We start from the raw sequence: 21,587 nt of genomic DNA on the forward strand, positions 1-21,587 counted from the left end.
GTAATTTTTGGCGGGTACCAATTAAACTTGGAATTTGAAGAAGAAACAAAATGTAAATATGATTTAGAATCGATAAATGGGCTCTTAATTGATGATCTCAATATCATTGTTTTTCAATAAAAAATTATTTGTTTAAAACTTTCAAATTGTTTAACTCCAACCCATTTTTATTCCTCCAGAAAGTGTTATATTGTATTGGAAGAATGTAGCAATAGAACAAAAACAAAACATTATAACGTTTGTTTGCGGGGGGTCAAAAAAACAAATTCGTTGCCGATTTAACCCATTGTATACTGGAAGCGGTGGTTTCTGTATGAGAACTACTGGGAATATAACATGTCAGTTGTCAAATGGTTAAACAAAATACACGTACCTGTGCCAATGGTATGGTCATTTTCCGGGCCGGTATACGTAGAGGGCGTGTTACCTGCCAGCCTCGTCCAATCAATATCGTCGGTAGTAGCTTGGGTAAAGGTGCACAGGTCCAAGTCAAAGTCACAACCGCAGATTGGGCCTGGTGAATTGAAGTATGATATTCAATCAGTGAAGTTGGTGAATCAATATTAGCTCCTCACTTTCAACATCGTTATGATGAAAGAAAAGTTCCGACAAATACGTTTTCGAAATTTCCTGGTAATTCAACCTTGAGACGAATTGATAACTATAGTTCGAATAAGGAAGAAAGTGATTAGATCATGAGATGCTGTAATATCAATCATTCAGTTGACCCTTTTCCCTTCCTATTGATTGTGTTAAACGAAACGCTTGGCAAGTAATATTGGCAGATGCAAGAGCTAAATTTTGGAGCAGGAGGTACTTCTCGATATACGAAATTTAAAAGTAAAATAATTATACTAGAAATATTTTGAAGTGCATTTAGAGTGAAGATCCTTGTGGAAGTTTTGAGCTTTTGTTGGAGAAATCTAAATGTGTAGAGTATGGAACCCAAGTTTACTAAGAAGACATAAAACCTCGCACATATCAATATTTAATTGTACTGACAATACTATAATGTCGCTGTAATGTTTGCAGTTTTCAATAATTATGGTTAGGTAATTGCATTAGGAGGATTTTATGGAGGTCTTTACAATTGTGGATTGCATAGGTGACAAGGCAGATGTATGAAATGGAAACCTACTTGGGGCTACTGTTGTAGGAACTGGTTGGGTCCCTGTGCCTGTGTATGGCTGCGCTGTTGTAGTGGGGCGAACATCAGCCGCTGGTGGTTGAACTGTATAGATACCAAACATAAATTGATGAATGCATATCAAATCATCTGGAAATTCACCTGCCATAATGTTGCGCTAATAATTATGATAGTTGTCACGAAAAGCTTACCCTACCAGAAATGTGTAATTGAGAACTGGTTGATCTAAAAACAAAATCAATATACCTCCTTGATATTCAGTTCTAATATGAAAGTTTGTTTTGTTAATTTTTTTACAAAATGTTTAAAACTTTCCTTCAGCGAACCGCAAGGTTTTTCTTTTTACAAGTCCGCATTAAAGAAAGAACAACATTACAACGAAAAACATTTACAAATAGTTAAAAATATACATTAAAACACAATAATAAACAATTATTTATTTGATTTAAAAGGTAAGACAGAGAGAGAGAAAGAGAAAGAGAACACCGCCCAGGAAAACAAAAGAAAATATTTGGTCGCGTTAGAAAGGTCAAAACGGGAAAAAGACTTAAACGAATAGCTCTGAAAAAATGTGTACCACCGATTTAGATATGACCAGATGACCTTTAATAATTGTTTTCAGTTTTTTTTTATAGAAATTAAGAATATCAACAATATTTATCCTATTGAATTTGAATTTCAATCTATATAATTGCCTAATCAATGTAGCAAGTAGTTTGATAATGGTTGCAAATGTCAAACTCATTTTCCAGTCTCAGCCCTCACCCCACCTTACTCAAGAATATGGGGGGGGGGGGGGTGAGGGGCGGATTGGGGTTAGCCGATCATTCTACATTAGTTATGATAGGGGATAAGGATTGGGGCGGGTCCAGGGAAGAGGGATGCCAGGTATTACCTCCGCATGTAGAATCAACAAAAGAGATGTCGTCCAGAGCAATGTCGCCTTCGAACCCCAGTCCGACCACACCCTCAAACACAACCTGAGAGAGAGAGAGAGAGAGAGAGAGAGAGAAAGAGAGAGGTGGAGAGAGTGAGAGTGACATAGAGATATATATAGATATGAAGAGAGAGGGAAAATAGAGAGAGAGAGAGAGAGAGAGAGCAGGAGAGAAAGGAAGAGGCATGTAAAAGGGATTGGAAATTCAGTGATATTCGAAACAAATTATGTTAATTACAGAGAGATACTGAAGTAATATAAATGCTCATGTTTATGTCAGGAGCAGAGCTGCAGGTTGTCATCAAGTGTCTAAAACTAATAATGCATCATTTGTCACTGGAACATGATAGTTTTCGTACAATCCTAATTATTATAAAAAAACAGTCCTTACCACATAGCTGTCTGGACTCTCTACAGGCATCTGTCCACTGTTCCATCGGTCGCCTAGGTCCACTCCGTAAGACCACCCATCGGACCTTACGGCGCCCTCTATAGTTTCCACGTATACATTGAGGGATCCGATCTGGGTACCAAACATGTGGTACCAGAATCGAAGGCAACGCCCGCCAGAGGGCGTCCCACCAAATGCCTGGCTGCGGAAGCGCACTGTGTCCCCGGGAACGACTGGTGAAGAAGTCTCCATAAAGACATACGACCCTGCAAATGAATCACCAGGGGGGGGGGGGGGCGTTTTACCAAAAATTGTCATCAGTGACACATGACAGTTTGTGTTATAAGCTACTGAAATCCTTGCTTCTGATTGGTTATCAGCAGATTTGTCACTGATTGGTGTAATTTTTCTTCGAAAAAGGCTTTGTGCAACGGGTCCCAGACGTCGTCAAGTTGAAAAACAAGCCACAGTAAACAAACAAAACATCAACATTAATACAATATGAGTGTTGGGAAATCTTTCCACCAATCTATTTCAACGCATATGACTATACAACTCATTCGCATTCTCTCATTCTTACCATTGGATTCAATTTCATATAACGCATGCTGCAGTGAAATGCATTTTCTCTAGCTCTTGATAGCATGCATTGTAGCATCCTGTTTTTAGTCATTCATATAGTCATCGGTCGCAGATGTTCATCGTTACTGACTAATTTAAAATGGTAATGGTTCATTCTTAAAATTACTCACTTATAACATGAAAAGTGAGGTTCAAATTGGCAAACAAAATATTGATAACTTGTCCACTAATATTCTTGGAGACTTATTCCGAATTCGGATGATAAGCGATAAAGTACAAAACTGGACCCCAACATTTAGCAAAGAGTTGGTTCATAGTTCCCCTTTTTTGACGCAATCTGTATTGTTTATTTTGTTTGTTATTTGTATGTTTTGTTATCCACTTCAACATTGATACTGCTCTTCATGCGGGCCCTGACATTATTATCACACCAGCAATTGGCAGGTACCCTTTTACACCTAAGTGGCAATTGTTAGTTAACATCATATACGATAGGGCTTTAGTTCCAGATGGGTACTCGAACCCCTAACCCTTGGATAGAGAGACACCCCATCTCCAATGGTGCATTTTCTGTTATTTCTTCAAAATATGAGCGGGACCTGGACTAACCTTGAACAGTCCCAAGGGTGTGGTCTATACTTGGACCTGTGTTGACACTAGGCGTACCACCCTGTCCTATAATCCAATCGAACGCGTCCGACGTAGGGTCGTTGGTCCAGGTGCAGAAACCATTCTCAAAATCACAATCACCTGTAAAGACCAAAGTGGATTTGGGGGAAATAATAAAGTAATGAGTTGAGGATTGTTTTTTCGAAGCTGACTCTAATTTTAAAGGAGGTACCCTTTAGAAAAATACTTACTTATGTTTATTTGACGATTATTCAGCCCCACTGCACTACTTATAGCTACTTGCGTCCTCTATATAGCACACAATGCCTAATCGGTGCCTGTCGGTATCCCATGACCCCCTTTCTTATGTTAATTGAGAGCTGATTTGATGAGATAACCATCTGTCAGGGACCTTGCACGAAGGTCTAACCGCCCCTCTGGCAAGACTAGTACAGACGGGCTTTGAAAAAATACACACTGGCAAAAAAAATGTTGACAATACGATTCCCTTTTTACTCCTTACCACTTTCAAATAGTTGTACAAACATTTAGTGTATTAATCACAACTTTTACAAATTAAACTAAACGAATGGATTTTAATAGTTATTAGTATATAATATAAAAACTATGTTGTCTGCAAGATCATTTCGGCATTCTCACGTAGATATACACAGTAAGAATATATACCTCCTATAAACCGTTGTTTTCATATCATAACTGATTTTGGCTTTAATACGTATAGATGAAATAAGACCTGGGAGAATAACTATAGAATTATAATAAACAAACAACACTGGTAAGCAATGATATGGTTTAATTCATTCAACGATGATCGAGGTATGATCAAAATCGATTCTTATATTATTTATATATGTATTCATTATCATCATTTCTATTATCATTACATATACGTATTTGGTATTCATTTTCGTCTATATTTTTGTTCTTCCAATTCTTATATTTTTCATATTTTCCCCATTTTGTTGGGGGGGGGGAGAGGGGTTCGGGAATGGCCTGGGTTCCGCCCAGAGTACCGCTACTGACAGAGATTTGTTATAGTGTACCTGGTGGTGGGCATGATCCTGCATACATATCGATGTCATCTATAGCGATGTTTCCCAGAACACCAGCCCCTACGGTTGCTTCAAAGTACACCTGGAAATCATCATTGATACTGAATGGGATGCGAGCCGCATTCCATTGGTTGCCTAGGTTACCGGATAGTGTGAAGTAAGGCTGGGAGAATAGTCCTCCAACCTAGACATGTCGATAGATCGAAACCAAGAAATATATTTAAATATGCATTGAATAAAATGTACATCGTTATCACATCAACTCCATTTCATTACGAATTATATTTAATTATCGTTGATAACATTTGCAACATAAAAGCTTAAGCTTATTTTTCTGTTTCAATGAAATTTAAGGAGCGTCGATTTCGTAGGAAGTAATGGACATACCAGTCGTGTGGTGTGCGATCTACCAGAGTAACTTATTTCTTTAAATAAATACCCTGTATTATAAATATACTGTCTTTTTAATTCACTGGTATTTGCCTTATATAATAAATGTTTATGCAGCGAATGGATATTGATGAACCTTAAAAAAAACATACTAACTAACAAACAAACAAACAAACTAACTAACTAAATAACTAACTTACTAACTAACTAACTATCTAACTTACTTACTAAATAACTAACTTACTGCAAAACAAGTATTTACCTCGACAAGAACATTTAGCGATCCGATGTTATCTCCGTACATGTGGTAGTAAAACTCGAAGCAGTGGCTACCTGCAGCCGGGAAGGTATGTGAATATAGCCATGCCCTCTCCCCCTGAACTCTGGGGGCTTCTGTCTCGATGTACATGTATTTACCTGGAACGGTTGATAACGTAGAAAGGCTAAACAAAAAACTACATTGTCCTAAATTCTAGAAATAACATTTTAACTTGAAAAATGGTGGATCATTAAAAATTTATCGACTGATATATATATATATATATATATATATATAGGCCGATACATATATGTACATTCAAATCTGCTTTAGTGACCACCTGTATGAAGAGACCACTTGTCTTAAAGGCCATATTTTGTGTTTCCCTTGAAAATGGTTTCTCTAATTGAAACATGTACTAAAGGAACATATAAAGACCAATTTTCTTGTCTGCTTGATTGGTATTTATATACACGTTTCACTCTCTATATAATATATGTGAGTGTGTGGGTCTGTTTGTGTGAGTGTTTGTTGGTTTGAAAATGTTTTGAATTCATGTCAAGGAAAACAAATGTATTGTATTTCTAAGATTGATATGTATTATTTGGAATCAATAACTAAACTATTGAAAACAAAAAGTAAGTATGTGCGAGTAGTATTCCATCAATACGTACTCAATTTCATTATCATGATTTCATATTTAAAGGGACAAAAATACGCCTCCAACATTTTGGGGAAGGTAGAAATTAATGTGTTCCCTACATGTTTGAAGCGCCTTGAGCATTTAATTAAAATGGATAATGGCGCAATATTAATATCATGTATTATTGGATCAAGATTAATAACGAACATATCAATGCACTGACTGACCATTGATTGCATTGGTCGTGTGGTCAGCCGACGGGCCAGTCAGGGCAGTATCAGTAGGTCCTGATCCGAGACTCCAATCAAAATCATCTTGCAGACTTTCCTGATTGTATCCACATACTGCATATCCGTACTCAAAATCACAAATCGGACTGAAAGCTCCTGGACTCGGCGTAACTGCAAAATTAGATAAATGACAAACACATGACTAAGATAGTTGGAGTCTGATTGATTATAGAAAACCTAGTTAGGAATAAGGTAATATAATAAGGTTATATAACGTCATAACTTGTTTAACGACTACACTAATTTTTGAAACATAAGTATTGGCACGCATTTTGTCGATAAGAAAAACCATGTAAAGCAGTAGAAACGGTGTAAATTACCCAATTTACCGATGCACGTAAAATGGACCACAGGTTGCTTTCTCTAACTGACATGGAAATAATTTTGTTCTCAGAAGCTATTCATCCCAGTTATTATCCTGACTTTGGTACAGAGGAATCTACGGCGAATTGAAGGTATTTTGTGAAGAATGTTATCGACGACATGTAGGATTGTTGTTGTTGGTATTATTATTTCATCACGTTATTGAAAGAATAAATTACACAAAATAGGCAAAGAAACACCTCAATTAATTCATATTGAAAATTCTCTCCAAATCGGTGACGTATGGAAAAAGAAATGTCGAAACGGATTGGGGTTCGCCATTTATTAACTTGAAATTAATCATGTCTTATGGTTATATGAGTAAAACGAGTAAAGAAGACATTTTCTTTGTAACTTTTTCCATATTTCCGAGCAATTAACAATATATGGAAATGTACATAATGATGGATACATGCGTTTGACAAAGGAAGATACAATGGAAAACAAGAATCTAGTATTTAGACAAGTTGGACGTTCCTTCATTTATCAACAAATCAAATAAACTGTGTTAAACCTTGTGTATATAAATCATGTTGCGCAAAGATGTTTTGTTGAACTTCATATTAATATTTTAATTTATTTTGAAAACATTGAAATGATAAAGATCCTTTCAAAAATTTAGTCGAACATAAATAATAGTTTTCATATATAATAATGAAATTAAACAAACGAATAACCTTAGTGTAACTTACTAGCCAAACAATCTTCATTTTCCAGAAGAATGTCATCAACAGCCATGTCACATCTTGGATCACCGCCCATTATCCCTTCAAATATAACCTTAAAGTGAAATACATGTATAACAGGATATATTATCAGAGTTAAAAATACATACCAACGGCTGATTATGGCAATATAAAGATATCCTAGATACGGACGAATGCAAAGGAGGCGATTTTTTGTTTTACTTTTTTCAATGGCAAAGATGCAAACACATATTCATTTATGTCTGCGGATTCTATAGTATTTTTTTAAAGGACGCTGTAATTTGTTGACGTGTATCAGGGTATTAAAGTTGAAGTTGAAAACGTAACAATAGAAATTGCTCTTAGTAAATTATGTCTGTACAGTGCATAGAGACATCATAGATGTATTAAGCGCTAAATAAAAGCGGAATTATTATTATTCAATATGAAAGCAACAATACGGACATAAATGGCATTTCGAGATCGGAAATATGAATACGTGAGATGGTACTTACATTGAAAGGTGTCGTTCCGGTGACTGGTACCCGAGCAACCAACCATTGGTCTCCCTGTGTTCCTGCCCTGGTCCAGGCCAGTGTTTCAGCTGACCCGGAAGCAGTCAGGACGTTGATGATACCGATCTGCTCACCATGCATATGGTACCAGAAGGTCAGGCAGGAATCCGAAGTGACGGGACTGTAGAGGGCGCTCCTCAAGCGTGCAGACTGTCCTATGCTGGTCGAATCGGCTTCGGTGTACATATATGAGCCTGATATAGCTATAAAAGAAAATTGCATTGCGTAAAATGAGTCTGCTTTGTTTATGAAATTTATCATCGTCTTCCTTGAGATTATGATGTAAATGAGAGAGAGAGCGCACTAAACAATTTATATTCATAACCCCATCTGTTTTGTGGCGTACAAAGAAATAAAACGGCTGTTGCACGCACCTTTTGTTATAATCAAGTATGAAGATGTCGGTAATACTAATAGCATATATTTTTTCCTCGATAACACAAACTGTCTTGTTTATGTAGTTCATTGAAATGTGTTACCTTCTGTGAGAATGCATTTTGTAATCGAAAATTTCACTTTTTAAACATGTTGTCAATCAACTGTGTATGTGACACTAGCATGCATGACACTGTAACAAAATTGTTTCTGTATTTAAAGGTGTAGATCAAATCTGGTCACGCGATGGCATTTTAAAAGAAACGTTGTGGAACCGATCACAAAAGGTTGATGATCTAGCATATCAGTATTTGTGTGTAATCATCAAAATGATAAAAGAATTTGGCCCAGTCTTGGTAAATTCAAAGGAACTGTACACATACAGATGCATATGGGACTACGCGATATCAATCCAGGCCGGATAGATATGATAATTTACCAAACATATCAATAAGTAGGCAGTTTACCGGCAAATTTGTATCATCACGTATTAGTCAAACCATTTCCTTTCACATGATTGGTAATAAGGGCTTCCATTTCATTTTTTGAGAAAGGGCGTATCCAAAACTAGCTTATACATTTAACCTATGGTGGAATATGATAAATCAGTAGTCAATGGATTAAGACCAACATCTATTCTTACTGAAACTTCCTGCGTGCGTGTGATCATCGTCTGGTCCGGTATTAGCCGTGTCCGTAGGTCCAGACTTCCTGGTCCAATCAAAGTCATCCCCCAAATCTTGACCAAAGCTACACAGACCCCCTTCAAAGTCACAGTTAGCCGGCCCAGCAGGAATGACTATGTGTGGGGCTGTAGTGGGCAGTTGACTGGAAGGCGGGAACGTCGGCTGTGCAATTGCACTGTTTGGTATAGCTTAAGAGAATTGAATAGAGATACAAATGATATAAAATAATTCAGTAATTTGAAGTTAGTTTAATAATTGCAATATTTTACTCTCTTCTAATATTCTTCTCTTGGAATAAGATTGGTAAAACGTCGTATAAAGAAATTATAAAACTACTGCAAGCGAAAGATATGTCTTTTGGGCTGATTAAAGAAAGGCATACTATCGTATTAAAATACAATGACATAATTAGTTAATGCGTAAAATATTTATATTATGTAAACCCAATAAATAATTGCTTGAAAATAAAGAACATACATATATGAAGCAACATTTTATTCGATTCTAATACACCAATCGTATCATTCTAATTTTGTAAAACAAGAGCCATGTTATTACTTCTGTCCTCTCAACTTCTCTTTCTTATTACAATAAGAATTATAGAGGTTATATTCAATGGTAAAATATCTAGCTTTTGACAAGGCCACACATTTTTTGCGAATGAATAAGAAAAATAGAAATACAATGAACACTAATTTTTAACACGTACCAGTCTATCAACATTCCGCCTTTTAACATAAACACGTACGTTTAATATTTAGTATATAATCTAATTTTGGATAAGAACGAAAAGTCAGGGAAATACCTGGGCAATTATTGTCTGTAACAGTAATATCATCAACTGCAATATTTCCTGTGGTGGAAGCACCTACTTCGCCGATGAAGACAACCTAGGCATTGGAGAAACGCATCGAAGACAATTTAAAGGTAATACAAAGTTTTGGTATGGGGTCATGAATTTGGTTCAAATTAATATATTGGAAGCATATGCGATCCTACAATATTCATTTATCGTTGTCGCGGTTGAAATCGAGTCTAAAGTTATGAAATTGTAAATAATAAACTCTTTATGTTGTTTTGCTCCCTCTTAAGGTCAATATATTAATTAAGCTATAAAATAATGTTTCTGGACTAAAATCAACCAATAAGCTATTCCCGTTTGGAAAGTATATATTCTGAAATTTTCATGGTCGCAGCTACCATTGTACGGCCGTAGGCGCTATTTAAAATTTATCAAAATTTACCGGGAGCACCGGTAAATTGTTATATTCAAATTTTTCCAAAAGCAGTGGTGTTTTAGGGGCTAAATTTTCTAGTGCTTATAAAACATCCACAGGAGCATCCAAATATATTAACATTGTAAAGAATCACTATCCAACCAATGTTCAAAATTTCCCAAAACTTTGTATTACTTTTAAGGATACGCATCAGTCAGAGACGATTCAGATGTTTCAATGTTTTACTGTTACAGCATTTTATCACTATTTCACAATTAGATCAGTTATTTTCAACAGTGGGGCAATACCAAGCAGTCATGTTAAATTCCGTATATATTTTACTACCCATCAATTTTAAATTATGCTTGTACAAATTATATTTAATTCCATTTTACCTGATCTAATGTTGTTATTTTTTACTTGCATTGTATTTTAACTGCACTGTGAAAGCATGTACAATTCAGTCTATGACTGCCAATCAAGTCTTTAATAAACCTTGATTGAATCGAATTGAATTGAATCCCTTTTTCACAATTATAGCAGTTTATCACTATTTTACGAGCACTGCCGACTGTGGATATAAACCAACAAAATTCCACAAGCTGCCATATTGTGTTAAGGGTAGAATTATAATTTCGTGTTTTTTCATGAAAGTGTATTTTCACGAGAGCGACAAATTAAATCAATATCATAAAAGTTCAAATCGAATAATGATATAAATCACCAAATTATTATGGGTATAAAGGGACAAATTATTTCCGGGAGATACAAAGTTCTTAGTTCTTAGTTCATACTAGGTCGTAAGCAAAGCTCTATAGAATTTATAATATTTCTGCCATGTTTTTCACCTGCGTCTAAAGTGGGAAATGTATGTAAACGACTTTCCAAAAGATATTGGTGCGAGGAAAGGGAGAGTGCTACCATGTGTTCCTTGGCCCGTAAATTATCCGAAATAACTCCTGCCTAAAGACAATTATCATTGTATGACTAAGATTAATCGTTCGGTATTTTCTTTTAACCATCCCGTTGTAGAATCAATTATGAAATACCCTGTAATCGTAGTCTTGTGATACAGGCACTTGTCCGTAAGTCCACAAAGCACCCTGAGTTGAGTCTAGCCTCCAGATGATGACGTCATCTGGAAACCCGTAGTTCTCTTGAGCAACGGAGAGGGCGCCTGCATCAACTCCTTCCAGATAATACCAGAAAGTAACGCACCTTCTCGTCGCTGATTGGTTGTTGAACAGCGAACTGACCATACGGGCGTTTTTACCAGGCACCTGATTGGTTGGATCAAGGTACACGTAATACCCTTATCCAGAAAAGAAACGAACAGAAGAATGAGTAGACTTACTTTCCTATTGTATAACTAGAATATGAAAAACATATTATGAAAAAAGAACATCGCTAGCAAGGGAAATATGCAAATATAACATCTGATGATAACAGAGAAAACAGACAAATTCGATCACTTTTGGTCTTTTACTACATCGGTGACGACGTTCGAAAATACATTAAAAAAAATACATTTTTCAGTATTAATAAAACTATGATGGAACCGATTAGCATACACAGATTACTTTGAAAGCATTTTTGTAAACAATGAAGACTTGAACACAAATGTTTTATTGTATTTCAAGTATTGATTGCCATACCTTCTTCCGGAGCGATTATTATCTTGTACGTACAATTACAATAAAAATACCTGCTAATCTCACAAATGATTTCTTGATGTTAATTAGTTTTCTTTATTCTCATTTACATACCGCTAACACTGTAGGCACTAATAAAGCATGATTTACTAATCATTCTTTTTATATAAAGATCAGCACCTTGGCAACGCGATATCTTCACATACCTGCTGATGAGCCAATGGTATGATCCGTTGGAGGTCCATCACCATTGGTGGCGCCCTGCTTCCTTATCCAATCGAAGTCATCGGCTGTGACGTCATTAGTCCAAGTACAATAATCGGCTTCAAAATCACAATCGCCTGTAAGTACACAAACAAGGGGTAACCTTGATATAATTTGGATTTGTCGGCTATTGTAGGAGGTTTATCATGTGGATCTCTTCCTCTTTGGCCCCTATCGTCTTTTCTGGGTCTAACTCATTGACACATTTCGTGTTAGTGTTAGTGATGGTTTTCTAAACACCATACATACTTTTAGTCACAATGTCTGTTATGTTTATGTTTTATCTATGTCTGTCTATGTTTTGAAGTAACGAATATCATGTTACTCGTTGAGACTTCAGTGGTTAGTGAAATTAAATAATAATGTCTCTTACAAGAAAACATTCATTTCTGTGGGTAGCAAACGTAGGGCCCATTACGAGGAAGATTATGATCACCAAGATAAGGCCAAAACAAAATTGTTTGGTTGTCCTCGATTGCTTTTCTGGAGTAGGGGCGGGCGGGCGGATTTTTTTAAATTTTTTTTTTTTTAACTTCATTTCCCCCCCCCCCCATTTTTTTAATTTTTTTTTAATATTTTTTTTTCCATAAAAAAAATAATCATTGGGATTGTCAAGCATTTAAACAAACACAATCTATAAAATACTTTAATATGGTAAAAGACTAGTTTAATGTACCATAAATATCAAGACCAACACAGAAAGTATCTTGGGCTTTGAAATACAGCCCCTTTTAAATCTCCATTGTACTACTTGTAGCTACTTGCGCCCTCTATGTAGCAAACAATGCCTAATCGGTGACCATTGGTCCCCCATGATCCTCTTTATCTTATATTAACTGAGAGCTGATTTGATGAGATAACCACCTGTCCAGTGACCTTGAAGGGTGGTCCAATCCCTCCTGTAAACTAGTACAGATGGGCTTTAAAATGAGTTTAAGTATGCTCAGAACCTGATTTGAATGAACGGCATTTTGACATAGAAAAATAAAAATGGCAAGTTTAATATATACCTAATTGCGTACTGAAAAGTCAAAACTGGCAACGGGACGCATTTTGATCCTTGCAAATGCATAAAATGGTGTGTTTGGCATTTAAGATTGCTCCCCCAAAACAATTAAATTAAAAAAAAAATAATAATAAAAATAAAAAAAAAAAATATGCGAGCGGCCCGAAAATGACGAGCGGGCGGTCGAGGACAACCAAATAATTTTTTGTTTGGCCTAAGGCGAAAATGCTTACCTTGAGCGAGACAAGAACCATCTGTAATTCTGACGTCATCAATTGCGATATCGGAAGTAAAACTCGTTCCAATAACACCTTCAAATACAATCTACAAATAAGAAGAATGATTATATGCTGCTTGTCAGTGTCGGCTTGCATGGTGATGTAGATATACAGTAGGTTTGCGGGTGCACCATGTGTGTGAGAGAAAGAGAGAGAGAGAGGGTTGAGGAGTCCTGAAAAGGACCCTGACTCAGTAATCTTTCTTGGGGGTGTGATAGTCCTGAAAAGGACTGTTTGTTATCTTTCTTAGCATATACTTCTAAGGAGAACTATAGCGCTTGGACAGGATGAGTGGCTCGACGTTTCAAACAGGTTGACTATCCGTCGTCATGAGTCAACCCTTTCTCTCTCTCTCTCTCATGGTGCACCCGTAAACCTACTGTATAAGAAGATCGAGAATGGTATTTTGCACTATATTAATATGCTATATGAAACAAAAGGCACAAAGGGAGGAATGTCTTTGAATAGTGACCGGAGAAAAACCAAATAAAATGTATAATTAATTATCCCTAATGGCAAATATTCGGTCACTTTCAGTTTTTTTCACCCGGGAAGCCAGATATTTTCCAATACTGCTCTTTTTCAGTGCCAGGTACCCATTTAATACATCTGGGTCGATAGGGACAACATTTATGGGCAAAGAAAATGGTCCACAGCACCGAGCGAGGATCGAACACTGGACCTTTTATACGGGAGACAAGAACCTTAACCAGGATGCCTCCTTGTAATAATCCACCAAATAAAATATTATTGATTGTTACAGATTTAAGCAAAAGAAAGCCTCTTTCAACCGGTGGTGAAAGTTATTGAAACTGAAATCAGCCAAATTCTAGGATCAGTCTCATAAAGAGTTTTATCCAAACCAACCGGAAGTCCTCCAATCAATCGTGCACTGTTTACAGTGTCCTATCTCTTATTTACATACACACTAATACATGAGGGTGCAATTATTCTACAATAGCAGCACCCCTCGGCAAATACGTGTAGGCGGATGCAAATCTGCACCCGAAAGTCCCAATTGCACCCATATATTTTAGTGTGCAGCTGCGATTAATATCAATCGCATGTAAGTTGCGACTAATACCAACTCATTATATGACAGTTCCCTGAAGTATCCTCGAAAAAGAGTCAAGCACGTCCACCGATATTCTACGGCATTGCCAATGTGAAAGTTAATGGCCCGGATTCACAAAGGAGGTTTGTCGACAAACCTAGGTTTATGTGCGTCATAATGATGCATTCCGATGCGTTTCACTCAAAGGTTCAAACAAACCTTGGTCTGAAACCCTTTAAAACGCGTCATATGACGCACATAAACCTAGGTTTGGCTACAAAGCACCTTTGTGGATTCGACTCCACAGCTTACCTGATAATCATTCGTAGTTGGTGCCAGGAACCTTGCGATGTACCACTGGTTCCCTTGATCGGCGGACTCACTCCAGCTCGGCAGCAGCTGCAGAATGTCTTGGCCAGTCTCCACGATGTACACATTGAGCGTACCGATGGAACTCCCGTACATGTGATAGAAAAACTCGATACAATGGCCACCAGCAACCTGGTAGGTCGGCGACCACAGACGAGCCACTTCGCCTACGATGCGAGGGGAGGAGGACTCGATGAACATGTAGAAGCCTGGAAAGGAAGTAATTAAAATAAGGATACCATTTTAAATATCTCGATGAGATCAGTTTTCAAATACACAGTATCTAAACATTGTTAAACATGATGAAAAGCTATAACTTGAAAAACAAAATGTTCAGAAGTTTAAATTTTCTATCATTTATGTAAATTTCGTGGTTTATCTAAAATGTATGCAAGTAGTATTGTAAAGTATTGTAAAACAGAAAAGCTATGCAATTGTTAAAGCACTGCTAATTAATAAATAAATCATGTTTCACTTGAATTATGTAGGGTTGTCACGGTAGTATTTCATTTGATTTTATATGATTGTTTGATTTGTTCAAAAGTGATTTTTTTTTTACCCCCAAAACCAAAACATAAGATAAACAGACGCAAATTAGAGAAAAGGAAACACGTAATACATATTAACTCAGTAAGCAATACACCAGAAGTGGGAGAAAAAGAAGAAACAGAGAAGACATAGTAAACGGGAAAAACAAGAAACCCAACACAACAAAAGTAGAGGTGGGTGAGGTCCAGATTTCCCGACATAAAATCTACTCAGAAACAACAGTATTGATTTCCGCCGAGCCTTCCAAAGTGTTCTGTTTGTTTGAGTGCGTGTGTCTGTGTGTATGTGTGTGTGTGTGGGGGGGGGGATGGAAATGGTGGGGTAGGGGGTCGAAACAAATACCCATAGTATGTTTGTCTTTCAAGGGGGTTGCCATAAGCACCTCGTAATCCTTCTAATGTGATACAAGAAATCACAACGTACCAGCCGCCGTTCCAAGGGTGTGGTCATTGGGCGGGCCTGTGTCTGTTGAAGGGGTGTTGGCACTCTGTCTCAGCCAATCAAAATCATCGCCGCTCGTCTGCTGGGTGTATCCACAGATGTTCGGGTCCTCAAAGTCACACTGGATCAGGGCTGGTATTGATGAAGGCTCTGGAGTGACCACCACTATGGCAAGGTAAAAGGACAATATAATGTGACGGTAAACGTCGTAACCTTACGCCCTGTCGGGCGCCACTTACTTTTTGAATATGTTAGAATTTGTTTTCCTTGTGACATGGGCACAATTGATTACGTGTCCCTACTTTTAAATGTGATTAGTTATTGTAAATGATTATGACCATCGAATGATATGTTCTTATTCATTAAATCAATTATCATATCGTAGCATCTGTCATCTAACTAAACAGATTTAATGGTTCTAACCGTACGTATATTTCAAAGACATCATCGCTAAACTTTTTGCGGACAGGATTAATTTATAGGGTTAAAATGATCACATATTGTTCTTCAAATTGGCAACAATAATATTTTTCTTTCATCGCTACAATGATATAAGAACATGCATTGTGTCTCTGAAAACAATATACACAGGCGGGATTGCTGTTGAAATAATATAAATGTTATCAGATTTGATCGAATGATAATAATTTTATTCTCTCAACCTGTTGCAAATTTACGGATTTTAAACTTACTTCCCCTTTTTTTAAATTGCTAGCATCAAAGGCAATAAAGTCGTGAAACCAAAGTAGATGCAAAGTGTGCATACATGTTTGTCCTTTCTATTCGTGTATCTAAGAGAACTATGCAGGCTCTGAATCAAAGTTATCGAGCCAAACAACAAAAAATGGAATGATTGACCCGGAAGGGTTAACACGACTACTGCGAGAAGATAGGCCACTTTTATAACGTAAATTTTATATGCTCTTCAAGAGAGTTTCCTGTAAGTATTGCATCAGACCTTGCGGACAATATCCTGAAAATATGATGATGTCATCGATAGCCATGTCACTTGTAAAACTGGATCCGATCACGCCCTCCACGGTGACTTGAAATCGATCTGTGTCTGCACGTGTGATATCCAACTGTAACAATGGAAAAACACGTGACGCTAATATACATTTTTGTCCAAAAACCATGGCACATTATAAAATAAAATATCTTTGTTTTTGGCTTTTGATATCGAACTATAAATTTAAAAAAAGGGAGAAAAATGATAAATTATGTTCATGGATTCATGCAACATCAAATATGTCCTTAATAAATGTATCATTTTACTAGACGACAACGCTTCTCTAATGTACGTTCAAGTTTGTTTTTATTTCTATCCTGATTGATGCCACTACTTCTGCCCATTGACCTCAAAACAATGACAACAATATTATTCCTAATTTTTCAACCAATCTTTGTAATATTTCAAGAATTGTTTCGTTTCCTGAATATTCCCCCTTTTTAAGGGGGGGGGGGGGGTGTAATGTGGATAATAACCAAAATCACTTTGTTTCACTGATTACAAGATACAACTCTGAGGCAGGGGAAACAAGAAATCAATTAATATTGTATACCCTATAGTCCTACTTTGAAACAATATTCCAAAAAATATTATGTATTGAGTTTATGTAATGTCGGCACATTGACAAAGCCGATTGGAAAAGCTACTGCATTAACAAATGCCTCAATCACACCTCTGCGTATTTGGCTTGAGTATTGCTGCGTATTTATGGTAAGCCGTTTTAACATTTATTCATATTTCTTGATATTGAGAAATTAATTTTTGATATCAAGAATAACCATTGCTTTACAATAGAAAATCATTTCTTGATATCAAGAAATAAGAATAAATGATAAAACGGCTTGCCATAAATACGCATAAATACGAAAGCCAAATACGCAAAGGCGTGACTGGGGCACCTGTGCTCACCTGGCCGAGATTCCAGCCATCGCCTTGTGTTCCCGTCATCTGAAAGAGGGGACTGCCGAGCGGGTCACCCACTTTTGAGACGTAGACGTTTAAATTGCCCATAGTCGCCCCATACATATGGTAATAGAATCGAAGACATTTTGTCCCGCCGGCGACGACCTGGTTATATGGGCTGGTCAGACGGGCGATCTGCCCCGGAACTTGGGGGCTGGACGATTCGATGTATGCATACTGACCAGCTGAATGGTAGGTAGGATAGATATAGAGAAGGAGGTGTCAGGGGTTTGCCTTTAATACAGGACTGCGCCAACGATGTTATTACCCCTTCTCCCATCCCACTCTCATTAGGTCTATGTTTTTTCTCTCCTTTTCTTCTTCTTCTCACTCTCTTTCTCTTTCTCCTTAGCTCTTTCTGTCTCTCTTTCTGTCTCTCTCTCTCTCTCACACACTCTCTCTTTCTCTCTCTCTCTCTCCCTCTCTCTCTTTGGAGTGTCGGAGTGCCATTTGCAGCCCGCGGATACGCCACTGTCATTGTTGCGTGCTTTCTTATCCACGTGTCATCAATGTGTTCGTTTAAATGTTGCTGCGTCATCAACCGTTCCAAACGATGAAGAACCTAATTCCTTTTTCGTAATGTGCGACGTGATTCCCCTTTCTACTCATGTTACATCTTTATTTCGGTATTAACATACGAATCACTTTATACGCATAGGCCTATGCCAATGTCGGGGGAGGGGGGGGGGGGATTATGGAATATCACTTTCTTTCTCTCGCACACAGATGCCCACGTGTGCACATACGCACAAAGAAACACACACACACACACACACACACACACACATACATGCGTATTTATATCAAGTTTTATAAAAAAAGGGCCCTGGGACCCGTTTCACAAAGCCTTTTTCAAATGACATATGACAAAAATCAGTGACAAATCTATTGATTACCAATCAGAAGCAAGGATTTCAGTAGCTTATAGCAAAAATTGTTATTTGTCACTGATGAGAAGTTTTGTGAAACGTCCACCGGCCTCCGGTCTAATCCTGATTGTGTACTGGTGGTTCTCACCTCTTGTAGTGTGGTCTGAACTTGGTCCTGTGTCAACTGAGGTGGTAGGACCAGATAATAAGGTCCAATCAAACGCGTCTGTTAAATCTTGGGTCCATCCACACAGTCCAGAATCGAAATCACAATCGAACTGGGCACCAGCTGTAAAACAAGAGATATTAAAGATATAGATTAGTTTTGAAAACGCCCCCTCCCCCCAAAATAATTGGAAGCTCTTCATACCAATCATGTGAGATAATATATTTTGACTAATACGTGATGATACAAATTTTGCCGGGAAACCGCCTATTAATTGATATATTTGGTAAATTATCATGTTGATCCGGCCTGGATAGTTATCGCTAATGCACCTTAACATTGAACATTTGGGCATATATTTCTGTTTTTTGCGAATTTAGGTTAAAAGGAATGCCATGGAGCTAATCAACCCGACAATGTAATTTCGCCAAGTGAATAGGAAGACAGCACTTTGGTACTATATTCTATATAGTTCAGGTCGAGGTTAAAGTCATTTTTTTAAGCCTTGGGAAAAATCCGAACGTCTTGTGTGAATTTGACAATTATGTGTTCACAAGTGTATTTTTTGCATGAAGTAAACCGACCTTTCTAAGTTCGGAAACAACCGGAAACAACGATCTTGAAGCATAATCATACCCTCTCGCTATCTGCAGCTATCTATATGCAATTCGATAATTACCAACGCGTCCCATGGCAACTGGAGCGCGAGTGCTTCTGAAGAGAGGTTAATTCCCAAATTAACGATGCCTAAATTAATATTTTATTCATCTTTCGGCATTTTAAGAGGACTACTGTTTGAATGCCTCATTCTGTGTAAGTAAATACAAAGAGAAAGTACGATGAGAGTGGAGCAATTTTGGTTTCGCTCTGCACTTAAGATATGAAATTGGAGGTTCAAATATTGAGGGGGCGCTGGTTGCTTGTGCCTCTTCTCTATGTTCAAGCCGACGAATTGAGTTGGAGCTCTGATGACGTAGGGTGGCTTGAAACACACCCAACCCAAGCTTCCTGAAAGCTTTTGCGCGCGGCCAATCTTCGGGACTTTAACTTAAACGAACTCGCCGATTGTAAAGTGTAAAAACTGCTAGCGTGACACTAGGTAAATACAAGTGGGTGGTTTCAACATCTTCTGATTTTCTTGACGCCTTGGCTGATCGCTTGTCAGTTGAGTACTAGTTTCAAATAGAGAAAGCAATTTCTGATATCAAAGGTAAGTCCACTTATATATTCCATCATAACTGAATCGATACTGTATGTGTTGATATATCATACACTGCCTATTATGATTAAATTATAGATCCATTTATTTAAATAATCATAATTGTTTTTATCTTTATCTGTCCTACTTTATATATAGTAGAACTAATTATTATAATAACAATTATGATTATAGTTATAATTCCTCTTTTTAAAATAACGAATGACATGACTTAATATTATTAATGCCCCTCTGCGCTTCGTTAACCAAAAATTGAAATTATAATAATAATAATAATAATAATAATATAAAATGCAGCAGCGCTTAACAACACAACCTGCCTTTCAACGAATATTAATACTATAAATCAATTGCTCGTCGAAGATGTAGATGTGTCATGGTATAGCGGTTTATTCACTTAAATCTCATTCAAAGGGTAGATGGTTCAAATCCTTGCACCGAACTAGAATCCTATATACATTAATCCACATGTGCCCTGCTTGAATGAATTCCAAGTATTACTAATGAGGAAAGAAAAAATGTAATGTAGATGTTTTGTGTATCATTTGTATCATTTTGATTATTATTAATATTGTTACGACGTTTGTCGTTATTATCATATTTATATTTGTTAGTATTATTACCATTAATGTTATTATTATTATTATTATTCATATTGGTATTAAAAGCAGTTATAAAGGTTGCAGTAGCAGAATTATTATTGTCATTATTATTATATTAATTATTGTTATTATTATCGTTGACATTATCATTAATATTATTATTATTAATATGCATCAAATTGCAACAAATATAGAAAAACCCAGAAACTAAATTGTTGTTGAACACTTTTGCTCATCATTGCACAAATGGTATGATTCCAGTTGTATATCTTTGTAAAGAAGGTTAATTCATGTTTAATTTCAAAATTAAAGCGAGTTAAAATAGAGAGAAGAAAAAAATGAATTATTATCAATGATTATTCTTTTTTCTTTCATATTTCTCCTTCTTCTTTTGGTTCTTCCACTTTTCCTCATATTTCTTTGTTTTCTTTCTCTACTTCTTTTCCTGTTCTTATTCTTCTTCTCCTCTTTTACTTCTCATTTGTCCTCTTCTTCTTCCCTTTCTTCTTCTTCATTTGCAGTTCAGGCCACCGTAACGTGTATCGTCCTTGCGGTGTTTTCATTGCTTGAAAGATCGAGGGAATATCCCTTGAGTACGTCTGTCACCATGAACTTAAACTCGACAGCGATGGAAGGGGCGGAGGGTGCTGGAAGCTTCCTGCCCATCTTGCTGTACAGCCATACCGAGAGACTGATTGGATTGGTGTTACTGCCTGTGCTGAACCTCGTTTACTTGTTTTCCATCGGGTTCACTCATTACATCCTTGCCACGTGCCAAGGCGCCCGGGGGAACATGCAACTCTTCTTTCGTGCAGCGACTCTCTTAGATGGGCTCAGATGCATCTCTTTCTTCATTGGTAAGGCGCTCGAAATGACCCAGGCGATTTCCGCGGTAACCGCCATCTGTTGGGTGCGACCCGTGT

The 21,587-nt window shown here is 37.1% G+C and overlaps 1 protein-coding gene across 1 annotated transcript in view; it reads right to left on the reverse strand.

The window, feature by feature from the left end:
* LOC105442471 (MAM and LDL-receptor class A domain-containing protein 2-like) overlaps window positions 1–21,587 on the reverse strand; it is an 83,633-nt gene that overhangs the window by 52,368 nt on the left and 9,678 nt on the right. Inside the window, exons 2-21 of the mRNA XM_030993795.1 lie at window positions 18,826–18,966; window positions 17,755–17,993; window positions 16,795–16,918; window positions 15,819–16,001; window positions 14,790–15,055; window positions 13,379–13,469; window positions 12,082–12,216; window positions 11,273–11,535; window positions 9,812–9,896; window positions 8,964–9,194; window positions 7,886–8,148; window positions 7,377–7,464; window positions 6,259–6,432; window positions 5,392–5,546; window positions 4,731–4,923; window positions 3,667–3,807; window positions 2,476–2,741; window positions 2,043–2,127; window positions 1,139–1,231; window positions 374–514 (exon numbers count right to left, since the gene is read on the reverse strand). Coding sequence (XP_030849655.1) covers window positions 374–514; window positions 1,139–1,231; window positions 2,043–2,127; window positions 2,476–2,741; window positions 3,667–3,807; window positions 4,731–4,923; window positions 5,392–5,546; window positions 6,259–6,432; window positions 7,377–7,464; window positions 7,886–8,148; window positions 8,964–9,194; window positions 9,812–9,896; window positions 11,273–11,535; window positions 12,082–12,216; window positions 13,379–13,469; window positions 14,790–15,055; window positions 15,819–16,001; window positions 16,795–16,918; window positions 17,755–17,993; window positions 18,826–18,966 — 3,357 coding nt within the window. The remainder of the gene's footprint in view (window positions 1–373; window positions 515–1,138; window positions 1,232–2,042; window positions 2,128–2,475; window positions 2,742–3,666; window positions 3,808–4,730; window positions 4,924–5,391; window positions 5,547–6,258; window positions 6,433–7,376; window positions 7,465–7,885; window positions 8,149–8,963; window positions 9,195–9,811; window positions 9,897–11,272; window positions 11,536–12,081; window positions 12,217–13,378; window positions 13,470–14,789; window positions 15,056–15,818; window positions 16,002–16,794; window positions 16,919–17,754; window positions 17,994–18,825; window positions 18,967–21,587) is intronic.

The sequence above is a fragment of the Strongylocentrotus purpuratus genome, unplaced genomic scaffold (assembly GCF_000002235.5).
Source record: "Strongylocentrotus purpuratus isolate Spur 01 unplaced genomic scaffold, Spur_5.0 spur5_scaffold_20, whole genome shotgun sequence".
Lineage (NCBI taxonomy): Eukaryota > Metazoa > Echinodermata > Echinoidea > Camarodonta > Strongylocentrotidae > Strongylocentrotus > Strongylocentrotus purpuratus.